This window comes from Strix uralensis, chromosome 1 (assembly GCF_047716275.1).
Source record: "Strix uralensis isolate ZFMK-TIS-50842 chromosome 1, bStrUra1, whole genome shotgun sequence".
Taxonomy (NCBI): Eukaryota; Metazoa; Chordata; class Aves; order Strigiformes; family Strigidae; genus Strix; species Strix uralensis.
The window spans coordinates 141,234,389-141,247,188 of record NC_133972.1 but is presented as its reverse complement, the minus strand read 5'-3'; the positions used below and the strand labels follow the sequence as shown (position 1 = coordinate 141,247,188).

General features: G+C 37.5%; 1 protein-coding gene across 1 annotated transcript in view; it reads right to left on the bottom strand.

The window, feature by feature from the left end:
* The window catches only part of ZFHX4 (zinc finger homeobox 4), a 151,331-nt gene that overhangs the window by 111,739 nt on the left and 26,792 nt on the right, over positions 1 to 12,800 (bottom strand). Inside the window, exon 3 of the mRNA XM_074883228.1 lies at positions 11,863 to 12,365. Coding sequence (XP_074739329.1) covers positions 11,863 to 12,365 — 503 coding nt within the window. The remainder of the gene's footprint in view (positions 1 to 11,862; positions 12,366 to 12,800) is intronic.

Genomic DNA, 12,800 nt, shown 5'->3' with positions numbered 1-12,800 from the left:
AACTATATGCAGGTTAAATCAACCTGTGGAACTCCTTCCCACTGCATGGGATTGAGCCAAGAGTTCAGTCTATAAACCAATTTGATATCTGTGTACGTATATGACTAGCCAAAGACCACTTTTTGGAAAAAGAAAAAAAGATACTTGAATTCATATTATATTAATCCATTGTTCTTTAAGTACAGAGGACATATGAGAAGAAAAACAATTTTCCTGTATGAACAACATTATTCCGTATTTGCCCATGAAAGATTTTTTTTGCTCTGCTCTGAGAAACAATTGTTGTTAGCCAGTCTGTAGCAAAGAGATTAGATAAGGTGGACTAATGGTATAATTTGCTGTGATAGGACAATGACTGTATACTTGGCCTATTAATGCGTTGTTGCTTCTAAAAAGGCATTCTCTCCTGTTACAGACAGCAACTTCAAGATGGGTACTTGACTAACTTTACTTTCAATGGAGTATTTTTCATTAGGATAAGTTGGAAAGATATCTCATGATTAAGTGACTCAGAAACAGCTCCAAAGAAGAAAGAAATATTCTTTACACCCAGACCAAATCCTGATAATTTCAGCCCTAAAAGCATCTATAAGAAAATTATGAGTAACTGAGAGAAGGAAATTAGAACACAAATGGAAATCCAACCTTTAGTACAGCAGCACTAACATATACAGACTTTTGTACAGTATTACAGCAGGTGATAGTAGCAGCCTGGGATATGTGTGGACACACATAGTTTTAAATTCTGTTTATGCTCTTGGGATGTGTACAATTTTATAAACACACACACCTGCCTTTTTGCTTCCCTCCACTGCACCCCCTGTGCAAGAAACCCAGTCTCCAACAACTGCGACTTCCTAACACTAGGGTTGGATAATATCTGTCTCTCTGAGTTCTCATGAGCATCAACAACTTCAGACTTAATCTCTAACTCATTCCTCCCAGGAACACTCTATTAAGCACATGTGCAGATAAATATAGGCAGACAGAAGGATAGATAGATATTTCTTCACTTCTTCTTAATATCTGAAGAAATTAAGTGGTATGCTGAATTACATTTCTATAAGGTCCATTTAGAGTGCCAAACATATAGGGGGCCAACCTCTCACTCACCTCTGCATGGTTAGAGACACATGTTCTTTTTTTCCAAGGCCATGCTCTGTTTCCTAGTCCAGACAGTATTGAGCTTACCTTCTAAATCTATTAGGACAAACAACTACTAGAAGTAAAGGAGAGGCATTTGTTTAGTTCCTGTTGTGAACACATGAGGCACAAAGCCTTAGTATCTTCAGAACATAAAAGCTGAGCAAACTGGGATACAGGCTTGAAATCTGCAACATGAGATTTCAGAGTTCTCCTTTTATTGATTACCAGATCAACTCTCTTTCTCATCATAAAAAATATTACATACATACAGCTCTTCAAAACCAGCATAGCTCTTGTTCTTTGTATACCCCAAAATGCTTTAGGTAAATCTTATCATCTGTTTGATACTTCTGAGGTAGATGAGGGCACAGAATTTAAGCTGTTCAGTGGAGAAGTCATGAAACAAAAGAAACACTCTAGGAAGACTTCTGGATTCAGATCCTACACATAATATGTTGAGTCACAGATGATCTCACAAATCTATTTTTAGTATCTAACCAAAGTATCTAACTGAGAAAGGATTTTCTCTTTCTCAGAAATACCCGTCAGGAGTCCTAATGACTGGTTCCAAAGATTTTAATCCCTTGAGTTCTATAAGTCACAGAAATTCAAATATCATGAAGATGCTGGTGAAGCCTGGCATACTATAAGAAATACCAGTGGATATAGGAACAGGGAAACAGAGCGCATTGACAGCATATCCAATTCATTATTGCCTATGAGACTATCTTAGCAAGTCAAAAATTGACAAAGGATATCCACAACTTCGGTACACCACCTATTTCTGAGATGCAAGTGCAACAGGGATAGTCCCAGGGACAAATACAGTAGTGCTTTCAAATCTGCCCAATGACACTAGGTCACAAATTTGATAAAATTAGTCTTAAACTAATTTTTGTGGCCTGTGATCTTTGACATCTGACAGCTGACTTCAGAAGATCCTGCTCTGATATATCCCAGCATGGTCCTGACTTCCTCCTGGGTCAAAGTTTTTGAGTCACAGAAGTTCTTGGACAAATAAGGACATAAGGATTTCAGAAACACTTGCAGTTTGGCCTCGTTTTTTCCACCAGCTTCATTCTTCCTAATTTCCAGTCATTCATTAGCTGTGTACATATCTGCAAATGCCAAAGGGTGTTTTCAAAATAGTAACATCTAGATACTAAAAGCTGTCTCATTTCAGTAGTAAAGCAAGCCTTTTTCCATGCTCTCATCACTAGCAGACACAAAGAGCAAGAATACCAAGATCTTCCTTAGACTTTGTTTCATTGTTCTAGCTGTAAAAATATCGAGCTTCTGGTCATTCATAGAGTGTTTATTCAATTAGAAAACTTCAGTATTTTTGCCTCAACCTATTTCCCAGAGAGCAAGTTTTTGTCTACGTTACACAGAAAATAGGAACATTGTTGTTTGAACAGAATGAAGCTGCATCAGTGGCAGTTCAGATCAGGAGAAGGTTCTTCACTGAGAGGGTCGTCAGTCACTGTAACATGCTCCCCAGGCAAGTGGTCATGGCACCAAGCCTGTCAGAGTTCAAGGAGTGTCTGGACAACACTCCTAGTCATATGGGTTAATTTTAGGTAGTCTTGTGAGGAGCAGGGAGTTGGATTCGCTCATCCTTATGGGTCCCTTCCAAGCCTAGATATTCTGATTCTCTCATTCTGTGAAGAAGAAGAAGGGTCCTTCCTTCTCTTTTGCCATTAGGGCCCAGAGTTTTGAATTTAGCATAAGGATAACATCAGTCATACCTGGTATGATACTTGAGCCAGTTGCAACTTTCCAGGATTTCCCATGGAAAACATCTTCTTAATAAAACAGTCTGGAGACAACTGACCTCCCTCACTCCCCCAGCCAAGGATGGCTATAGGCCCAATCACAGATTTGGGATGTCAGTGGAAATGTCCCCAACATGTCATACAACTTTAGAATGAGATGATATAGACCATTGTAAGTGCTTGTTAAAGTTCTGGTAAGAGGAGTTTCCACTATAAGCCTTTGCTTTAAACAGGGTCATCACAACAAGATTGATCTTGAACTTTCTCTGAATAAGGGTAACCTATTCTTCTATAAAAAGTTTGGGCACAAACTATCCCTGAACAGCAGATTCTGTTCTGCTTTTATCTGTAGAGGTGGCTCCATGGTTCTTTTCTCCAGGAGCAGTGCAAGGAAGCGGTGTATGTTCTTCTTTGGGAGAGTTTACAAATAAACACTCCTCTTTGGGCAGACTCCTGGATACTGTCCCCATATGCTAGGCTGCCTGCACACAATCCAGCAATAAACTAGTAGTTTTATAGTCATGTATTTTAGACATGTGAATCATGTTAACAGCATGGTTTGATTAACACTCTAGGACAACAGTTTTAAATAGAAAAAAATGACATTTTTTGTCAGGCAACTCATGTGGTCAAATATCCACTCTTGGAATAAGATTATTACCGTTCATGGCTCCCATTAGCAATATGTAGTTTTGTATTCATGCATATAAGCAAGGAGTATTGCTCATACTCTGCGTATATGACAAAACCATATTTTTTCTGTTTTTGTCACTGCTACTGCAGTAGGATGCCCCAGGCATGGGAATCTGCACACTTCAATCATTCAAGGACTACCTTTGCTCCATTTTTGTTTCCTCCAATGCCCCCTGCCTTTAAAAGCTAAAGATTATCTTAATGTCTTCCCTCCCATAGGGAGGGTAGCACATACAGTTTCCCCTGAGGCTATGGTGCACAACACTCTCTGTATCTGTCTGCTGAAGAACTGCAGGGTTGGCACCTTCTGCTGCAGACCAAGGGGGTCATTTCCATGACATCCTCCTTCATGCTGTCCACAAAGCGAAGGTCTTGCAGTTCTTAGAAAAGCTTCACTTTCTTTATATATCAGCACAAGGATGTACAATCATTATTCTCCACTATCTGCTTGGATTAAGTACACCAGCCTAACAGACAGACCACTAGGATCAAAAACATTACAAGCTACCACTGTAATTTATGTTTTATTAACGTAAAAACCCTACCCACATTTAATGTAATTACAACCACAACCTATTTCCTGTTGCACTGTATTGTATTTTGTCCACAAACATACATATGGAATTTTATCCAGTAAAATATGTCTCCTGCATTGTGCCCAATTCTTGCTAAAACCAACAGAATTGGTATTATTCACCATTTCACACCAGACTCTTCACTACTCTTCCTTACAAAATCTGACTGGAGCATTGCTCCAGTGGTACTCCAAAGGAGAAAAAAAATAAATGCAGAAAATGAATTTGTCTGTCTAGCAAGGTGACACATATAGAGCCAATAGAGTCTCAAAAGCTGTGTGTCAAACAGCTCAAAGCTCAGACCTGTACACATGAGGTCTCTAAGGTTTTATTCCCATCAACCCTCTTATAATTTCCCAATTCTGCCATTTTGTCTGGATGGCCTGACAAACACATGGACCAAAGGAAAGTTTCTCCTAAATCACTTAGCAAAAGCAATACCAAAGCTGAAGTACACATAGGCATGTCAAAATATAGCTTTCCTGTCATGTCTCAGTCTTTTTTTTTAGTGCTCATTCTTAAATACATGGAAGAGATGATGGAGAAAAATCCCACCTGGGAGAGTCTGGTAAACTGTAATTACAATTTTAGAGAAGACACCTGTAGTGAGTTGCATAATATCAGCTAAAATCTCCTAAGGGTAACAAGAAAATCTATGTTGCAAGGCTGGGAGGGAGTGGCTGCTAAATCCATAGCTGCAATCTGTTTATGCACATATACACATGCACTCACGTTGACATAATACTCTTACATACACTATACACTCCAACTCTACTTTGAATCTCAGTCAGAAATAATTACATATTTCTCTTAATGTCAGAATGAAAGAACTCCAGGCACAAAAAACAGCTGTTATACAGCCATTTTGTGTGTTGAGCATACTGAATAAATGAGGCTGATCCTCTCTATGCCGCTTTTCCTCTTCTCCTTGCTCACTCTTCCTGCTCTACAAGAGGAGCTTTGAGCTCAGGCTCCACTGAGGAGGTTGTGCATTGCAAGTCGTGTCCAAATAGTCTGGTACACCCTCACTCAGGACAGCATTTCAGTGGAAGAACACAGGGATTCTCTAAACCATGATTTGAGAGCACCTTTCTGCTTTAGCAGTATACCATAAGCTGGATACAATGCATGCTATTTTTTACAAGGGCCATTATGTAGGACTACCTGAGAGCCAGGCAACATCTGAATATCAAATTAAATATACATGAAATAGAATGTGAAAATGGTATCTCTACTATTGTATTCTAAATTTTATATAAAAAAGAATAGGTTTGAAATTACTATTCTGCTAGCCCACAAATTTTTGGGTGTTTTTTTTTTTTTAAATAAATGTACTCTCTATAGTGTATAAGTATATACAGTAAGCATATATGTTATGTATAGCTATGCACAGCTGACTACGCAATGTGTTCTTTGCACATTCATTTCTCTTTATACATGTAAGCTCAACAGCATAATCTGAATTACAGTAACTAAAACATGTAGTGGAAATTAAATTTCATAAAACATTTAAAACCTTAAATGAACATAAACCTGAAAGTACTATAAAAATTGAAATATCCACTATCGTGAGTTTTATGTTTAGCAACAAATTAGAATAACTTTTGTTTATCATTGAAAACAGCTTTCTTCACCTAAACAAACAACAAGAATAAGATTAAGCAAAACATGTTTTGGCTCCTCAGATGTGCAGACATATTCCAATTTCCTTTCCTCAATGATTTTTATGCAAATCAATGCTGCACAATCTCCTGACCTCTTTTACCATCATACTGGGACAATGACAGTTCAATAATTGGACTGGCACATATCTAGGATATTTGATTTTAAATTAAAAAGTTAGTGCAGGACAATTGAAATGAAAGAATGCGACCTTCTGTTAATTCCAACTGATCAAGTATCAACATTTCATGCCAAGTAGAGTAAAGCAAACAAAGTACTTGGGGTTGTTAGTCCATTCGCCCCTGTATGCATATACTTCACACCCCCCACCTCAGTTGTTAATTCCTAACAACGATGCTTTCATCCAGAACAAGGATAATGAGAAAAACCCAAGCAGTGTTCCTTGGGGAACTGTTACACTAAAAGTTACCTAAGGACTAAATCCCACTTGTGCCTCCTGCACGTGATAAAGATGAGGAAAGCATTCAATATCCCTGGCTGATTTAAAATCCAAATATGCAAACAGCATTATGGAATCCAGACAGACTATTCTGCTTCACTGATGACAGAGGCAGAAAAAAAGCTAGTCTAATTAAGATTTTGACTTTGAACCAGCAGAGAAGTGGACACTTCGTTTTAAAAAAGCGGTGCATAACACCAGCTGAAGAGCAGGTGCTGCACGGTATTTGCATTTCCTGCAGAGGATGCTAGCTAGCAGGACCAAGCAGTTGACCGTGAAAATTCTTGGCCCTAAGTGACCCAAGGACAGACTATAAATCCATCCTATAAAATATAGTAAAAGCCCCATTTGTTCTTCTACCCTTTCAATATGTGATGCTATACATTTGTGATTATCTCATTTTATTGGGCTCTTTAGAAAGCTGTTTATGATCATTTGTGGACAAAACAAAGGCTCATTGTAAACTCTTTTTTAAATAAGTTGGAAGGTCAATATGAAACAAAGGGCACCACTTTCATGACTACTACATGCAAGCTATGCTTGTGTGTGTAATATTACAATGCATTTCAGCAAAGGGATGGAGTCCTGGCTAATTACAAAGCTAACATATAATAGTATTGCATTAGCAGCCCAAGAAATTCTTATTGAATTGCATACATCTGAAAATAGAAAGACATGCTTGTGCTGAAACTTAGTTATCTTGGCAAAAACTGTGAGGGCCAAATTCTAAGAAGACATAAACACAAAGCTCTTCTTTACGCTTCTGAGGATCTAATTCTTTGTTTATTCAGATAACGTTCATCAGATAAAACTTACCATTTGGATTGACTAATTTGCCTTATTATTTATGGTATCTAGAGCTAAGTAACACAATTACTACTTGGTTTGTGAGTAGGAAAAAGAATACTGCTGATCTACAAATACAAGGTCTGAAAGAGACAATCAGCATGCTCTGCCAGGTTAAAAATGTTAATGCTGTTGCATTCCACCCTAGGCAAAGAAGACAAGCCTTTTTCAAGGACAGTTCTGACTGAAATTCTTTTTTGTGGGTTCAAAGTAAAACATTATGGTAAAAAATGAATACAGCTTTGTTTGTTTCTTCAGTCATCGTTAGCAATAGACATAAGGGTATTCTGTTTTTGAGCCCATATGGAAAGATCATCAACACTTTCTGCTTCTGGGTCCTTTGCCAAAATACCATATCCCACATGCCTTTTACCTTAAAACATAAAAGAAAAGGTGTTGTTCTGGTCAAATAAAGAAATAATTTTTACTAGCATACGTCTAATGTTAAAGCTGCCTAAATCCTGCCAAAGACATTAAAACACCATCTGCAAAACAGATTTTCATTAAATTGATCAGTTTAAAGTTAAGCAGCTAGGCAGATGATGCTTTTGAGCTAACCTTTAACCTTTAACCTTCTTAAACTGAAATCAGGTCACTCCTTTTGGGTAATATCTTTGCCGTTTGTGAACACAAGAGGTAAAGTGATATATCCAAATTGAACTGACAATCATAGCATTAATGGTGTTATGGATCAATATTTTGTCAATAAAGGGAAAACCAAGGTAGTTTTCACACACCTGAGTATTTGTCTGCTAACTGCTGCCTGTCACTTTCCCTGAGCTCATAAATAGTTGCATATATGAAGTAAACTGCAGTAAATATCCAATATAAAAGTATCATCTATTAAAGCTATCATCAGCTAATTTAATAATATTTTTTGATAGAGTGACTTCAAATATTTATTTGTGATTAGAAATTGATCATGTCACTCAGTTACTTAGTTAACTAAAACTTCTTTTCAGCTACTCCGCTTTACTTTGCAAAAAGGCTACCTTGTATTTATTTATTTATTAAAAGTATTTGGAAACTATTCTATGAGCACAGGACATGATATATTTGGTCCCCTGAATCAAAAAGCTATTTGAGTAGGCTACAAAATGGCTTCTTTAAGAGCAGTTCCAGTTATATGTACTTTACATCCACGGAGATAGATCGCTGTCCCCCTTCAGCTTCCCAAAACTGCAGAAGTTGAACGCTTCCTCCTGCAGAATGGAAATGCGCTCTGTTGCTATAGAGGCTTTCTCTGTTTACTTGTGGAGTCACTGAATGCTTCTTGATGGATGCTGTGAAGGATTTGCAACTCTTCTGTGGTTTAATTTGCTAATATCAAGCTCCACAATTCCAAATGTAAGTCTTTGGGAAATTCATTTAGGCCAAGCTGAGTTCACTCAGGGTAAGGCCGTCTTTGTTCTGGTTCCTAGCAGCCCCATTACCGACGGCATTTGAATACTGCATTTCTGTAAGGAGCAATCAGGCCATTTCTTTTTTAAATAACTTAGAAAACAGCTAAAGGTTTCACTTTGCCACATTTAGAATCTAACTCTAAAAGTGACATTTCAGTACTGCCTAAAATTATACAGCTTCAGAAAAGAAGCTCTGATGTTCATGGTTGCTTTAAAAGCTACACTTATGAAAAGACATCCTTTTATTCCATCAATAGTTATGCACAGGAAGAGAAATCAAGCTGTTACGGCAACATTTATAAAAAGAAAATTCACAAAACAATAACATTTAAATAAATATAAATGACTAAAGAAAAAACTTTGAGGTACTTGACAAAGCAAAGGAACAAAGTCACAGATTCTTTTTCTGTGCTTTCAGATGGTTTTAGTATTAAAGTTTTTATTGCCAAACCATATTCACAGCACCTTAATTTTAAAAGAGTTAGAGGAGCTGCTTGAATATAAACACAATTCATGAATATTCGATATCACTCCCAAGGCATATATCTATTATTCATACAAATTAATGTTCTTTTTTTCCTTAGGTGCTCTAGAAGTTTATCTGATGTATCAAGAGAAAAAAGTTTACAACTCTCTTAGTGTCAACAGCTTCACCAAGACCTGACAAAATTATCAAGTCTACTAGCAAAGAACTTTACAGACTTTCAAAATCTCATTTATTTCCACCTTGAGGCCTGAATGTACACCCACAATTAAAAGTAAAGTTTTCTGTGGGATGTACAGAAGCATTACATTCTGTTACAAAGCACACACATCTAGAAAATTTTGGTTATTTGGGACATATTGTAGTACTGCCAACCACAAATCTCAAAAAATAATAATACTAATACCTCAACTGACATTTTAAATAAGTCATTCCTCTCCTTCAAGTTAACCTTAAAATGAGATTATATAAAAATCTTGTGTGTGCACATGTACATGCTATCTCCTTTCTGAGAGATGTTAACCCTAGGGGTTCAAATTTCCAAGCTTCTCTAAGAAGTCGTGAGGGACAGAAATTTTAAAAAAACTGAGATTCTCACTAGCAATCCTAGGGACAAGTCTTTAAAACTACATGTATCAGGAGACTTGGAACCCTATGTTTACCAGCAGTACACTTTCAATTGTCCTTCTGTAGGACATGGAGCTTAGAGGGTGTCTAAGAGCTTATGCATTCCTTCTGCACTGGGATGTCTTTCACCCTGATTCAGACTGAACTTAAAATGTTAGGGTGTCATCTGCCATGCATGGTAACTTCACCATACAGGTGCTACTGAATTGCTCAATCTAACAAACCAGGATCTGACAAAGCAGCAGGCTCAGTGGCAGGACATTTTTAGTCATGAGGGCTAAGAGCTGAGACTCACTCCCTTAGTACGCTAAATCAAATGTTTTGTGGGACACGCTGAAAACCCAAACATATTTGAAGAAGATTTCTCTAGGGATTGGAGTGAGTGAAGAGACAGTGCTGTTTTGAGTAGATAGTTTGCACCTTGCCACTCCATAGCTATGCCTATAGCTTTATTTACAAAATAAGCAACTGGTGTCTTATTTTCAACAGTGTCTAACGATTTGGTAGTGAAGTCATCTGAGAAAAGCCCCCTCCCTTCCCATCTCCCATTCTATCATTCCTCTCTGTGATATGGTTTGCAGCAGCATCTCTCTGAAAGGTGGCATTACAAAACAGATCATTGAAGTAATCCAGGTTAGTACACAAAAAAAGAGATGGGGACCAACTATGTTTAACTTTGATCATTTAAAAAACCTGACTTAGAAGGTGGCTCCATAATCAGCATAACATCCACTTCATGGATGACAAGAACTTCGGAAGATAGTTTTGCTGCAGAGGCAGGCTAACTGTGTCACTAGACTCTCAGCTCTTTTGGCACTTTTCAAAACAGGACTTTGGATCTTTAAAAACCAACAACAAACAAGCACAAAACCCCCAACCCTTAGAGTTAAGGAAAAATGCAATTTAAATAAAATACATTATTAAATTAGCAGAGCAGCCAGCAGTGTGGAACAATATAATAGACCCAATCTTGTGGTTTACTGCCATTTTTGCCCATAGCAGATCCACCAAGGTTACAACTATCAGGTTATAACATGAAAATCCATCTTACTGCCTGCGCACCCTGTGTTAGCTCAGAACAACCGTTTGAACATGGTTGAACACCAGCATAATATTATTTCTTGCTTAAACTAGAGATCTGCTGAGGCTTTTCTGTATTTGTTCCATGTGTACACATTTTCAACATGATTAGAAAACCAGCATAGTTGCTGTAATCAGCGGATGACTCCTGATAGTTTAGTTATCACAGATTTCTAGTACAAATCAATAGATAACACTTGCAAAATGGATTTTCTAATCATATTTAGAGCTTGTTACAGTGACTAATGGTTTGCAATATTTCCTGAATTTTTATATCCCCTAGACAAAAGAAGTTTTTAATAAGTTACAAAGTTATTCATCTTGGAAATGAATGTGTTATATTTTTTACATGAACCAAGACAATCAAGCCAATCCAGTAAACACACTGCAGAAAATAAGTTACCCCATAATTAGGGTTTGGAAAAAGTCATGACAAGTTGTGTAATAAATGGTATTCATCACTCCCACATATTCATTATATCCACATAGTTTTTTCCAGTAAAGATAAAAATATAGTTGCCATTCTACTAACATATTTATCTACACCACACCCTTTCATGTTTGTGAAAAATCATTACTGGCTTGGAAAAGAAGGGCAGACAAAAGGATGACAGTGCTTACTTTCAAATATCCCTGGTAATAATATGGCATATTGCATCTGCTTGCTGAAAATACCAAATTAAAATAACTTGGCTGTGACAGATTACGATTGCACATATGCCAGAAAGTTATCTCCTTCCTTATTCACGGTATGGAAAAATCATCATTCTCCATAATCTCCATCAAGCTTCTGATCAGAATGTAATGGACAAAGTCTGAAAGGATTATAAGAGATGTAAAACCCCTCTAGTCATTTATTATGAGAGAACTTTTTTTAAAAAACTTACTTTCCCTGTGTTCACAAAAAGTGTATCCTAAACGGGCCCTCAGGTGAATCATCACGATTCATCAGGAACATTCCTCCCTGACTAGCCTGCATAGGTTTTGTTTAATTGTAGACATGCTCAATAAACATTTACTCTGCTGATTAATCAGTCTTGTTCTATTAGCACTGAAACAGTTAATTTCCTCATCTACTTGGTGCCGACTGAAATTGCTGTCACTGGCTTACCTTGTACAGTTTCAGGGCTGCCTCATGCCTGTGATTGGTAGTATGTAAGCGCAATTTATCCACGCTGTTGGTGTAGTAGTCACAGGCGTTACATTTTAGGTGAACTGGGTTGCCAATGGCAATACACTTCAGCCTCCACTCATTAGTTTTGCCCCCTTCTTTAATGTGAGCCACCAGCTGATATTTCTGCATATGTTTGTCAGTCTTGCAGTGGAGCTGGAAGTTCGCTTTGAGCTGAGTGTTGTAGTTACAGAGCTTGCACTGGTAGATGTCTCCAATTACAGCCCTCCACTCCTCTTCTGGGAGTGAGCGTTCACTGCTCACATGCACACTTAGGGCCTCCAGGCTGTCAGAGGTGAATTTGTTGCAAACAGCACACTGGAATAGCTTCAGCGCTGGGTCACTGATATAAGGTGACAGTTCTCCTGCAGTAAGGAGGGACAGGTCATCACCCATTAGCTGACCACTGGCAAGCCGGATTTCAGGCGGCAGCTCATTATTTACTACAGGAAAAAAAAAAATTAAAAGGGAAAGTAGAGACCAGCAAGCATAGCACACACAAAGGAATCCGTAAAATAAAGCCTTGACAAGGAGTTTGCTTTCTCTAGAGCTTAAACTATAAAAAGCTGTAATAGGATTGAATCAGGATCAATTACAATCATCCCTTTCAACTTCTAAATTCCCTCATCAGATAGCTTTAATTACTCCTACTGGGCATGATGTCATTCTGGAATTTGTATTTTCAAAGGCATGAAAGTTGATCAATAAAATAACAAAACAGTAATGCTTTTGTAACTTAAAAGCCTAGATTAACTTACACAGCACTAATTGTAGTTTTGTTATATCCTTTAAATGATGCTGGAGGTAGGTCAATATATATATATATCTACAATATAGTAATTAGGATAAGCATATCTATACTAATTTAGCTACTTTTG